Source organism: Canis aureus, chromosome 1 (assembly GCF_053574225.1).
Source record: "Canis aureus isolate CA01 chromosome 1, VMU_Caureus_v.1.0, whole genome shotgun sequence".
NCBI classification, from domain to species: Eukaryota; Metazoa; Chordata; class Mammalia; order Carnivora; family Canidae; genus Canis; species Canis aureus.
In genome coordinates, this window is record NC_135611.1 from 95754351 (window position 1) to 95766831 (window position 12481).

Sequence of the window (12481 nt, forward strand, 5' to 3'; positions counted from 1 at the left end):
TTTTAATGGGATATTTTATATTGAGGTAATTGTAGATTCATACACATTTATGACAAATAATACAGAGATTCTGTGCGCCCTTTACCCAGTCTCCCCCAGTGGTTACTTCATGGCTGAGATATTGGCATGGATAAAGTCAGGATACAGAACACTTCCGTCACCACAAAGATCCTTCATGTTACCACACATGTAGGGTCCCCCTTCCCTCCCTACTGCTTATCCCCTGGCAGCCACTAACCTGTTTTCCCTTTTTGTAATGTTGTCATTTCAAAATTGTTAATACAAGTACGGTCATACAGTAAGTAACATTTGGGGATTCACTTTTTTCACTCAGCTTTAGTTGTCTGGAGATCCATCCATGTCGAATGGATCAAGAACCCATTCCTTTTCATTGTTAAATCATATTTCATGGCACATAGGCACCACAGTTGGTTGAATCATTCACCTATTAAGGACATCTGAGCTGTTTCCTGTCTGGGGCTATATAACAAAGCTGCTGTGAATACTTATGTACAAGTTTTCTCTAAAAATAAGTTTCATTTCTGCAGGATGTAAGCCAAGGAGTTCAGTTGCTGGGTCATATGGTATTGCATAATTTTTTGAGAAATTGCCAAACTGTTTTCCAGAGCAGCTGTACCATTTTACATTCACATAAATAATATATAAGTGATGCGTTTTCTCCACATCCTCAGAAACATTTGATGTTGTCATTTTTTTAATTTTAGCCATTTTGATAGGAGTGTAGAGATATCTTACTGTGATCTTAATTTATATTTCCCTGATGGCTAGTGGTGGATGTTTACTTTTTTTGGACTTTGGTCTTGGCATCAGGAGACTATTCCATAACATCTATTGGGATTCCCTCTTGTATTTGCTAGAGAAATTGTATAAAATTACCGTTAATTCATTAAATATTTGTAGATTTCTCCAGTAAAGCCAGCTGGGCTTTATTTTTTGGAAGTATTTTAATTATGAACTCAATCACCTTAGTTCTTAAAGGCTGGTCAAATGATGAATGTCCTATTGATAAGATGTTTGGTGTTTTTCAAGTAATTGGTTCATTTTTTCTCAGTTGTCAAACTTCTATATTTAGTGTTAATTATACTATTTCCTTATTCTTCTAATGTCTGCAGAGCCTGAAAATGATCACACATTTCATTCCTATCTGGTAATCTGTCTGCTCTTTATAGTCAGTTTTGCTACTGGTGGTCAATTTCATTTATCTTTTCAAAGAATCCGCTCTTTGTTTCACTGATTGTTCTCCACTATATTTTTGTTTTCAGGTCTGTTTGCTTTCTGGCATTATTTCCCACCATTTTCTCTCTCTCTTTTTTTTTTTTTTTTTTTTGGCTTCTTTTTTTCTAGGTTCTTTAGTTGGAAGTTTTGATTGTTGATTTGAGACTTTTTTCTAATGTGTTAATGCTGTGTACTACGGAAGTGCTCCTGTAGCCTTGTCCCACACACCTTGATGTGTTTATTTTCATTTTCATTTATTTCAGTGTATTTTATTTTCCTTTAAACTCTCTTTGACCCACAAATTATTTAGAAGTGTGTTTAGTTCCAGGTGCTTGGAGATTCTAAATTTGTTGCAGTTTGTGTCATGGCCCATGATGTGGTCTTTTTCAGAATGTGTTCCCTAGTCACTTAAAAGAATATTCAGCCATTGTTCAGTGACTGTTTTATAAATGACACTTACATCTTCTTTTGTCTTTTTTTTGTTTTATAAGATTTTATTTATTCATGAGAGACACAGAGACAGGCAGAGACACAGGCAGAGGGAGAAGCAGGCTCCTCGCAGGGAGCCCAATGCGGGACTCGATCCCAGGACCCTGGGATCACACCCTGAGCCGAAGGCAGATGCTCAACCGCTGAGCCACCCAGGCATCCCAACAATTAGATCTTCTTAGTTGATGGTGGTATTGAGGTCAAATCTGTCCTTGCTGATTTTCTGTCTAGTAGTTCTGCAGTTACTATAGTTGTGATTTATCGATTTTTCCTTTCACTTATTTCAGTTTTTGTTTCTCATCTTTTGTAGCTCTGTTGTTTGGTGCAGATTTTCTTGGTTAATTGATCCTGGTTATCACTATGTGATTTTCTCTGTCTCTGGTAATTTTCTTCATTTCAAAGTCTACTTTATCAGATATTAACATAGGGACTTCTGCTTTCTCTTGATGAATGTTGGCATGTTTTACTTATTGTATATATTATATATACATCCACTACTACGTTATTATATATCTTCTTGTATATTTTCTTATAGGCAGGATATTTTTGGGCCATGTTTTAATTCATTCTGCCAATCTTTGTCTCTAAATTGTGTATTTTGGCCATTTACATTTGAGGTAATTATTGGATATATGAGGACATTATATTTTTTGTTTCTTATTTGTTATCTCTTTTTTGTTTTTCTGTTGGTTTTGTCATTTTATTAGCTCAGGTAGAGAAACCTTTACCTTCCTTCACATTCCTCTGCTCTCCTCGTTTATAATCCTTTTAAGTTTTTCCTTCACTTCACATACATTGAAAGCCACATCAGATAGTGCTATAATTTTTACTTAAGTCATCCAAAGTAATTTAGAAAACTCAGGAAGGTAAGAAAAACCTAGTGTATTTGTTCATACTTTTTACTTACTGTGTTCTTTCTTCCTTCCTGACAATCTAAGATTCTTTTGTTTTCTTATTTTTTTCTATAGAGAGCTTCCTTCAGCCATTTCTTTAGAGGATGTCTGCTGGGGACATTTTAGTTTTCCTTTAGGGGGTACCTTGGATTCCCTTCTACTCCTAAAGGATCTTTTTGCTTGTTATATAGAATTCTTGGTTCAGAGTTCTCCTCTTCCAAGTATTTGGAACAGAGTGACATGTTTTTCTGATCTCCATGATTTCTGATGAGGAATTGGTGGCTCAAATTATGTGTCATTTTAGGGGAGCTATTTTCAAGATTTTCTCTGTGTCATTCGTTTCCAGAAGCTTTACTGTAATCTTGGCATTTATTTGTTTGAGTCTACCTATATGAATTTCGTTCAGCTTCTTTATAGGTTTCAGCTTCTTTCCACATCTGAGGCATTGTCAGCCCTGATTTTTTTGACTCCCTGTTCAGCCTTACCCTCTCCTCTGTCTGTCCCCAGGACCCCACTGAGGCCAGTGTGGCATGTTTTGTGGTAGTTCCACAGGTCCCCGAGGTTCTGTTCTTTGGCGCTTATTTCTCTCTGGTTTACTCACGTTGACTAGTTTCTGTTGTTATGTCTGTCCATTCTCGGATTTTCCTCTGTCTTGCCTACCAGCTCTCAGCCACTATACTTTTTCTTTTTCTTTTGGTCATTGTGTTTTTCATTTCTAGTTTTCCCATGTGATTCTTGGTCTCCTGTTTCTTTGCTGAGACTTCCTGTTTTTTCACTTGTTGCAAGCATGGTCCTAAGTGCACACTGGAACCTTTTTGTCATGACAGCTCCAAAGTCATTATCAGGTAACCCTGACATCTGTCAACTCAATATTGGTATTTGTTGATCATTTTCTTTCATCCTGTTTGTTATCTCAGGTTCTTGTTACATCAAGTGATATTTGAAATCAGGACATTTTATTATGTATTCAATTTATGCTTTATTGAAACCTTACGTTAATTGGCTTTCCCTATCACTGTTCCATTAGGGGCAGGGGGGCACTACTGCCTCATTACCACCAGATAGAGTTACAAGTTCAGGGTCCCCATTCTGCCTCCACTGACCCCAGGGTGGGGGTGTTCTCACTTCCACTGGTGTTAATGAAAGTCCTACTCTGCCCTGAGCCTCCTCTGATACAGCCCAAGCTAGAAAGAGGAGGGTACCCCTCTGTGCAGGGGAGTGGAAGTTGGGGCTCTCCATGTGCTCTTCACTACCACCATGAGGGCCACTTGGTACCATCTCGCAGGGATAAAAGTCCCGGATCCCTTCTCTGATACAACCATGGCAATTGTTGGGGTGCCTCTTAGCTTTGTGAGGTTCAGAATCTAGGTACCCTTCAGCCTCTGCTGGTGTGTGTAGGAGGGGTAGGCCCAGGTTTTTCTGTGGCTTGGCAGCAGTCGAGTGCTTTCTGCTTGCTGGGCCTCCCCCTTTCTGTCCCTTTGGCCACAGAGAGCAGGCTTCTGTGAGAACTTTTTTGCCTGTGCTCCTTGGCACTTCCATTTGGCCAACTTTGTCAGCTCCAAGTAAGGGAAGTCCATGAGACATCATTTCTCAGGTCCTTGGCCTATCTCACCTTACCACTTTCAGAGTCTTTTTATGTTTGTTTTATATGTAATATATTTTTTAAATAATACAACTTAATTTCAAAAAAAAAAAATTCCCTCCCTGATTAACCCCATTTAGAAGATCTTACTGAAGTTTCATCTCCAAGACCCAGGGTCAAATCAGTATTACTTCTCTTGGCAAAGGCATGTCAAGTTTGTGCTGGTCAAATCTGTGACCCTGCCGAGGGTGAGATCACCAGTGTTTTATGTGTTTCTCAGAAAGAGAAAATTGCTGTGGGTGAACAGACATGCTATCCATAGTCAGATACTTGCGGAATTCTGAAAGGGTTAAATTCAGCAGGGGTGTGCTTCGTCGAGTAGAATCAACATGGTAGCTATGTGAAAAGCACTTGCAGAGTCAAATGCAAACAATGGTGTGTAAGTGGTCAAACGTGTTTTATTGATTTGCCATGCTCAGGTTAACAAGTGGATGTTGGTCAACTTACAAAAACATGCATTCCTTTTCTGATAATGTTGACAAGGCCGTTTAAAACCCCAATTTGGTGTGTCTCTCTTCCTTGCAGAGATAGAGCTGCCTGCTTTGCCATTCAGAAAGGATTACAGGCATCACGTAGTGACATTAAGTTATTTAAGCATAATGATATGGCTGACCTGGAGCGCCTACTAAAAGAACAAGAGATGGAAGATCAAAAGGTATGATTCTTTTGAAGAAAATTATACAGTTCTTTTGTACTTGCTAACCAGCTAAATTATATATGAAATGGTAATTTGTCATGAAAACTTGCCTGCGGATCACATTTGGATATGAAGTGAGGGCATTCCTGCTTATTAAACGCACTCCGTGTTGGAGAGCCAAGCCTGATTGTAATTGCCTCATCGTTGCCATAATTACATATGGCAGCTTTGAGAAGAGGTAATGTAGGCAGCTTTCTAAAAGAGAGAGAAAAACAGTGTGTGTGTTGGGGGATTGGGAGTGTACTCTGCACTCTACAGAAGTAATACCAGAATGCATTAGTGTGGTGATGAGATGTACCTTGTGAATTCAAAACAAGTTTATTTATAACAGAATAAATCATGTATCAATTAACTGGAAGAAACAGTGACAGCAGATCCTAATACATGAGTTTATGAACAAAGTGACTGTCTCCCTCCAGACACCTTCCCCTGGGAGCTCTGAGCAGCTATTGCCTGCAGGAAACAGTGACCCCAGCCTGATTTCCGTCCACGGCGCAACCTGTGGGCACCTCCCCTTCCCAAGCACATGCACAGGTGTAGACCTCTGAGGGGCAGGCAGTGGGGGTGGAACCAGCTCCTTGGTGTTCCCATCAGAGTGCAGCGGTGGGGAGGTGCCCAGAGCATCACTGGTAGAGTTGTCACTCACTTCCCTGATGACACGGTTGGAGAAGGCAATTCTGATCTGTGGCTCTGCAGCACGAACTGTTGTGTGGGTCTGTACACAGCCTGGGCACCACATCCTTCATCACAAACACTACTTTCCAGAGGACTTTTCCAGGGCAGCTCATTCATTACCAGAGTAATGGATAAAAAATACACATCATGTTCCTTAATTTCGTTAATTTTCATTCTTCCAGATAAGATACATGCATTATTCCTTTAAGATTCTGTTGTCTTTACTTAGGTGATGGCCTAAGAGGAGCTCTTGATGAATACACACTTTGTCCTGATGAATATGCATAGACTCTCACTATTTGATGATAGATATGCTGTAGGCGAATGTTTCATAGTTATGTAATTTAGAAAAATCTGTCAGGAAAGTCTTAGAACTGACCGTTCCACTGATTAATTTCTTTTGACAAATTGTAAAAAGATGTCCCATATTCTGATTCAGTAATAGAATGCTACCAGATTGGAGAACTTGGACTTGAAAATGTGACCAATGAACCAGTCTTCTGTGGAGTATATTTTCCCAAGGGAGTTTGTATTGATTTGGAAAATAGGTTGTGTGTGTGTGTGTGTGTGTGTGTGTGTACCCATGCATATTTGTTTTATGAGATTTATCATCTGTAGAGCTTTTTTTTTTTTTTTTATGAATGACAAAATTCTCTTGAAATCTATTTCCATTTTACAGTTTTTATCTTTTTTACTAAATAATTTATACCACATTTTCCTGGCAGGGGTAGGATTTCTAAATAACATTACATTTTGGTTTTTGGAAAGAATTTTTTTTCAATTTCATTTTCACATTAGTACTAATGCCCAGTTTTTAAATATTTTCTACTTTAGATGTTCATCTTTTATTTGAAAGTGAATTAAAATACTGTGATTTCATCCAGGTTCGGAACAAGCATTTTGTGTCAGTTTTTTAAATAGTTCACAGATGTTTTTTTCATTCTCTTTCATACAGGATTCTCTTATTCCATATTAATTTTTCTTTTAGAAAGGGACAGGTAGAAACAGTTCTTGGGAGAAATACAAATAAATGTGAACAAGTGAAAAATACTTGTGTCTCCCTAAGAATTAACAAAATTAGGCAAGGAGGTTTCACCTGTCTGATTAGGGAACATTTTTCATAATAATAACCCGTGCCAGCACTGGTCTGTGTACAGGAACAGAGGCCCTCCCATAACTTTGGGGCGAGTGCCAGTTGGCACAGCCTTTCTAGAGGGTAAATGGGCAAAGATATTCCAGAATTCTTTTTTTTTTTTTTTAAAGATTTTATTTATTTAATCATGAGAGAGAGAGAGAGAGAGGCAGAGACACAGGGAGAGGGAGAAGCAGACTCCATGCAGGGAGCCCGATGTGGGACTCGATCCCAGGTCTCCAGGATCAGGCCCAGAACTGAAGGCGACATAAACCGCTGAGCCACTCAGGCTGCCCTATTCCAGAATTCTTAAATGTCTGTACCCTTGGACCTGTATCTGGGGTGCTGTCTTGAAAAAAGAATCAGAAGTGGTGTTAAAAACTATAAAAGATACTCACAACGTGATGTAAAAAAGCAAAAGGAAGGAAACGGCCTACATCTAGCATTGGAGGAATAGTTACTATATAGTATATCCATAGGTCGAATAGTACATCTCCATTGAAATTATGTTTTCAGTAATATGAATTAAAATAATTTTTTAAAACTCAGATCCTAACACTATTGCAGCACAGTCCTGATTTGAACCAAGTCATTTATAAAGATACATCTTCATGAGAAAGACCAACGTTATCAATGCGTGGTGTAACTACTTTGTTAAAAATTTTGTGCGCTTTCCCATTTCCCAAGAATTCTATATTGAATATTTTTTAAGTCATAATAAAAATACTTGATTTTGGAAAGGTAGGGAGAGGCTCAGCTCTCCTCATATTCTCACCCATGACCCCTGGCAAACCTATGGCATTTGAGTGTAAGTTCAGAACAGAGTGAGGATGGCCGCTGTACTTGTGCATACTTCAGCAGCAGACAGGCTTCTGAGTGTTACTGCTGTGGATTCTAAAATGTCCCCAATTAGAAGCTTTAGAGGCAAGAAACCTTTGAGTAGGAAGATGGTGTGAACTCTGGCTGTGGATCTCAATATTTTTTCAGCCCCACACACCGGAAGCATCTACATATTCACCAGTGTGAGTGCTTTACTATCAGTGACTTGCCATCAGTGGGATGTTTGAAATAGCCCCTCTGCCACCACCTCAGACATGCCTGGAAGGGTCATATTTGAGTTTTACTTTTACCCAGTAGTAAGGTAAAACCATCTGCTATATGGTAGATGAAGATGAGCACGGTTTGCCTGTTTAACTTTTTATCCTGGAAAATCTCCGCTGCATTCAAAGGAAGCACAGTAGTACAAGAAGCCCCTGTATCCTTCTCCCAGCTTTGTTATCAACGTCCTGCCATTCTTGTATCGTCTGAGCCTCTTCCAAACTCCCCACCTCATCTCTGTGATGGTGGCCATCATCATTTTAGTTCTTTCTGTTTTAGATAAACTTTTTAAGACATTGAAGTGAACAAATCCTAGCCATACATTTTGATCGATTAATAACCCCAGTTCATGGCCTTTTTGTGACCTAAAACATGCCTATCTCCCCAGAAATTTCCCTCGGGCCCCTTCTCAGTTATTCTGGGTATGGAGGGGTTTGTTTGTGTTTCAGTATACTCAGAGCGCCTATACTTGTGTGTGCATGCATGTGTGTGGTCACCTAGTTGGTTGTGAGAACTGAAAAACACAAGAGAAGAAAAGCACTGTTCTTTGTCTCAAAATAACAGGGGTATGAAACCTTGAACTTGAAACTTACCCAGACTGTCTGTTACTTACTCAGATGGATAGATCTTGTCAGGTGGAGTGCTTGGGAGCATCTAATAGCGTCTGCATTTGGAGCTACTGAAATTTCATGTGTCTTTTTCTTTTCTTCTAAAGAATCCTCGCAAGGCTCGGGTCACACGACGTTTCATTGTAGCAGAAGGGCTGTATATGAATACCGGAACTATCTGTCCTCTTCCAGAACTGGTAAGCAACTGTGTTTACTCAGTATTTTAGTACTTGGACTGTGGGGCAGTAATGCTTTTTGTTTATGAACCTTTATAGCATCTAACATCTTCATTGCTTTGCACAATAGGTACCATAAGTATGTTCTGACCATACCAGGGAAGTAGATTAACAGTACATGGAAACCCTTGTCTTTATTTTTTTTTTTAAGATTTTATTTATTTATTCATGAGAGGCAGAGGGAGAAGCAGGCCCTCTGTGGAGCAGGGAGCCCAATGTGGGACTTTATTCCAGGACCCTGGGATCAGGACTTGAGCCAAAGGTATACACTTAACTGACTGAGCCATCCACGTGCTGCCAGCCCTGGTCTTTAAAGAATAATCAGGGGGAGCCCCCGTGGCTCCACAGTTTAGTGCCACCTTCAGCCCAGGATGTGATCCTGGAGACCAGACCCGGGATCGAGTCCCACGTCAGGCTCCCTGCATGGAGCCTGCTTCTCCCTCTGCCTGTGTCTCTGCCTCTCTCTCTCTCTATGCCTCTCATGAATAAATAAATAAAATCTTTTAAAAATAAATAAGTAAATAAAAATAAAGAATAGTCAAATACATTTACCTTAAGTATACAGTTTTTTTGGTTTGTTTAAAGATTATTTATTTTATTTGAGAACAAAAGAAAGCACAAGTGGTGGGGAGGGGCAGAGGAAGAGGGAGAAGCAGGGAGCCTGACAGGACCAAGGACCCTTAGATATAATCCGAGCTGAAACCAAGAGTTGGATGCTTAACCAGCTAAATCACCCAGGTGCCCCAAAACTCAGTTTTTTTAACAGTGAAGGCAATATACTGGTTTTGTTTATTTATTTTAATTTTATTTAAATTCAATTAATTAACATATAATGTATTATTGGTTTCAGAGGTAGCGGTCCGTGATTCATCAATCTGATATAACACCCAGTGCTAAAAAAAAAAAAAAAAGATGCTCATTGCATCACGTGCCCTCCTTAATGCCCATCACCCAGTTACGTCATCCCTCCACCACCACCCCTTCAGCAACCCTCTTCCTATGAAGAATCTCATGTTTTATCTCCCTCTCTGATTTCATCGTCTTTTATTTTTTTTCTCCTTTTGCTATGATCCTCTGTTTTGTTTTTTTGTTTTTTAAATTTCATATACGAGTGAGGTCATATAATTGTCTTTCTCTGATTGACTTATTTCACCTCAGCATAGTATCCTCTAGTTCCATCCACAATATACTGTTTTTAGAAACCATGACTATTGAGATTTCTTTTTCATTGAGGTGAAATTCACATAAGATAAAATTAGCCATTTTAGAGAGTACAGTTCTAACATTTAGCATCGGCACCATAGTATACAACCATCAACTCTCTAGTTACCTCCCAAGAAGACCCCTGCCCACTAAACAGTCAGTCCTCATTTCTCCCTGCCTGTGGCCCCTAGCAACCACCAAACTGCTTTCTGTCTGTGGATTTACCTAGTCTGGATATTTCTGATAAATGGGATCATATAACATGTGACCTTTTGTGTCTGGCTTCCTCAACTTGCCATGTTTTCATAGCTCATCCCGTTTTAGCATGTATCAGTCCTTCATTCATGAATCTTTTAATGCCAAATAATAGTCTGTCATGTGGACCTGTTGCATTATCTATCTATGGACAGAGATTTGGGTTGTTTCTGCTTTCTGGCTGTTAGGAGTGCTGCTATGAACACTTGCTATGAACAAGTATTTGTTTGAATCCCTGTTTTCAGTGTTTTTTTTTTTTTTTAATTTTATTTATTCATGAGAGACACAGAAAGGGGGGGGGGTGCACAGGGAAAAGCAGGCTCCATGCAGGGAGCCCGATGTGGGACTCGATCCCGGGTCTCCAGGATCATGCCCTGGGCCAAAGGCGGTGCTAAACCACTGAGCCACCTGGGCTGCCCTGTTTTCAGTGTTTTTGTGTATATTCTTGGCAGTACAGTTGCTGGGTCAAATGGTAATTCTGTGTCTCACTTACTGAGGAACTGCCTGACTGTTGTCCCCAGAAGCTGCAACATTTTACATATCCGCATCCACAGTGGAGGAGAATTCCAGTTTCTCCACATCCTCATTACTCATTTGTTGTTTTTTTGTTTGTTTGTTTGTTTGTTTGTTTTCAGTTTTTGCCATGTGAAGCACATGGTTTTGATTTGCATTTCCCAAAGGACTAATGATGTTGAACCTCTTTTTTTTGTTCATTTGTATATCTTTGGAGAAATATCTTTAGAGGTCTTTTGCCCTTTTTAAAATGGATTGTTGTCTTTTTACTGTTAAGTTAATGAGTTCCTTATATATTCTAGAAACTAGACCCTTACCAGATATATGATTTGTAAATATTTTTCCAATTCTGTAGGTTATCTTTTCACATCTTTGATTAGTGTCCTTTGATGGACTGAACTTTTTAATTTTGGTGAAGTACACTTTATCTAGTTTTTTGTTGCTTGTGCATTTGGTGTCCTAAGAAATTTGTTGTCAAATCCAGGGTCATGAGGATATACCCTTATGTTTTCTTCTAAGAGTTTTATAGTTTTAGCTTTTATTTTAGGTCTCTGATCCATTTTGACTTAATTTTTGTATGTGCTATGAGCCATGTGTCCAGCTTCATTCTTTTGCATGTAGTTACCATTTGTCCCTGTACAATTGTTGAAGAAACTATTATTTTCCATTGAATGGCCTTATTAGCACCCTTGTCAAAAATCCATTGACCATAGAGAGATGGGCTTATCTCAAGTCTGTTCCACATCTGTATGTCTAGCCTTATGTCACTATCACACCATCTCAATTACTGTAGCTTTATAGTAAATTTTGCAATCAAGACATGTGAGTTCTCCAACTTTGTTCTTTTTTAATAAGATTGTTTTGGTTCTTTGGGGTCCCTAGAAATTCCATTGGAAGTTTAGGATCAGCTTTTCCATTTCTGTAGAAAAAAAAATGCCATTGAAATTTTGATAGTGATTGTGTTGAATCAGAATTGGATTGGATCTATAGATTGTTTCGGGAAGTATTTCCAGCTTAATTCTTTGAATCCATGAACACAAAAGTATTTCCATTTATTTAGATCTTTCATTTCTTTCAGCAATGTTTTGTGATTTTTACTATCTTTTTGGTTTTATTCCTAAGTATTTTATTCTTTCTGATGCTATTATAAATGGACCTGTTTTAGGGGTTGTTAACTGCTAGTTTATAGAAATACAATAAAAAATACTGATTTTGTAGGGTTTTTTTATTTTTTATTTTTATTTATTTCTTTTTTTTTAAGGATTTTTCTTTTAATATAATTTCTACACCTAACATGGGACTCAGACTCACAACCCTGAGATCATGAGTTGCATGCTCCACTGATTGAGCCAGCCATGTGCTCCTGATTTTGTGTTTTGATCTTGTATCATGGAACTTTTGCTGAACTTACTATAACTCAAATAGTATTTTTGTGGATCTTATCCTATACATAAAACTCCTATAATCTACGAACAGAGATAGTTTTACTTCTTCCTTTCCAATTTGGTTGTCTTTTATTTGTTTTTCTTGTCTGATTGCTCTGGCTAAAACTTCCCGTACGATGTTGACTAAGAGTAGCAAGAGGGAGCAGCTTTTCAGGCTGCCACCAATGGAGTATGATATTAGCTGTGGGTTTTCTATAAATGCTCTTTATCAGGTTGAGAAAGTTCCCTCCTCATCCTAATTTGTTGAGTATTTATACCATAAGAGATTTGGATTTTGTCAAATGCTTTTTCTGCATTGGTGGATGAGTTGATCATGTGATTTTCCTTCATCCTATTAATATAGTTAATTTTCCTATGTT

General features: G+C 38.6%; 1 protein-coding gene across 4 annotated transcripts in view; it reads left to right on the forward strand.

The window, feature by feature from the left end:
• SPTLC1 (serine palmitoyltransferase long chain base subunit 1) overlaps positions 1-12481 on the forward strand; it is a 65066-nt gene that overhangs the window by 23481 nt on the left and 29104 nt on the right. For all 4 annotated transcript variants that reach the window (XM_077909967.1, XM_077909958.1, XM_077909975.1 and 1 more), the window contains 2 exons: positions 4786-4915; positions 8578-8667. In XM_077909967.1, the coding sequence (XP_077766093.1) occupies positions 4786-4915; positions 8578-8667 (220 nt within the window). The remainder of the gene's footprint in view (positions 1-4785; positions 4916-8577; positions 8668-12481) is intronic.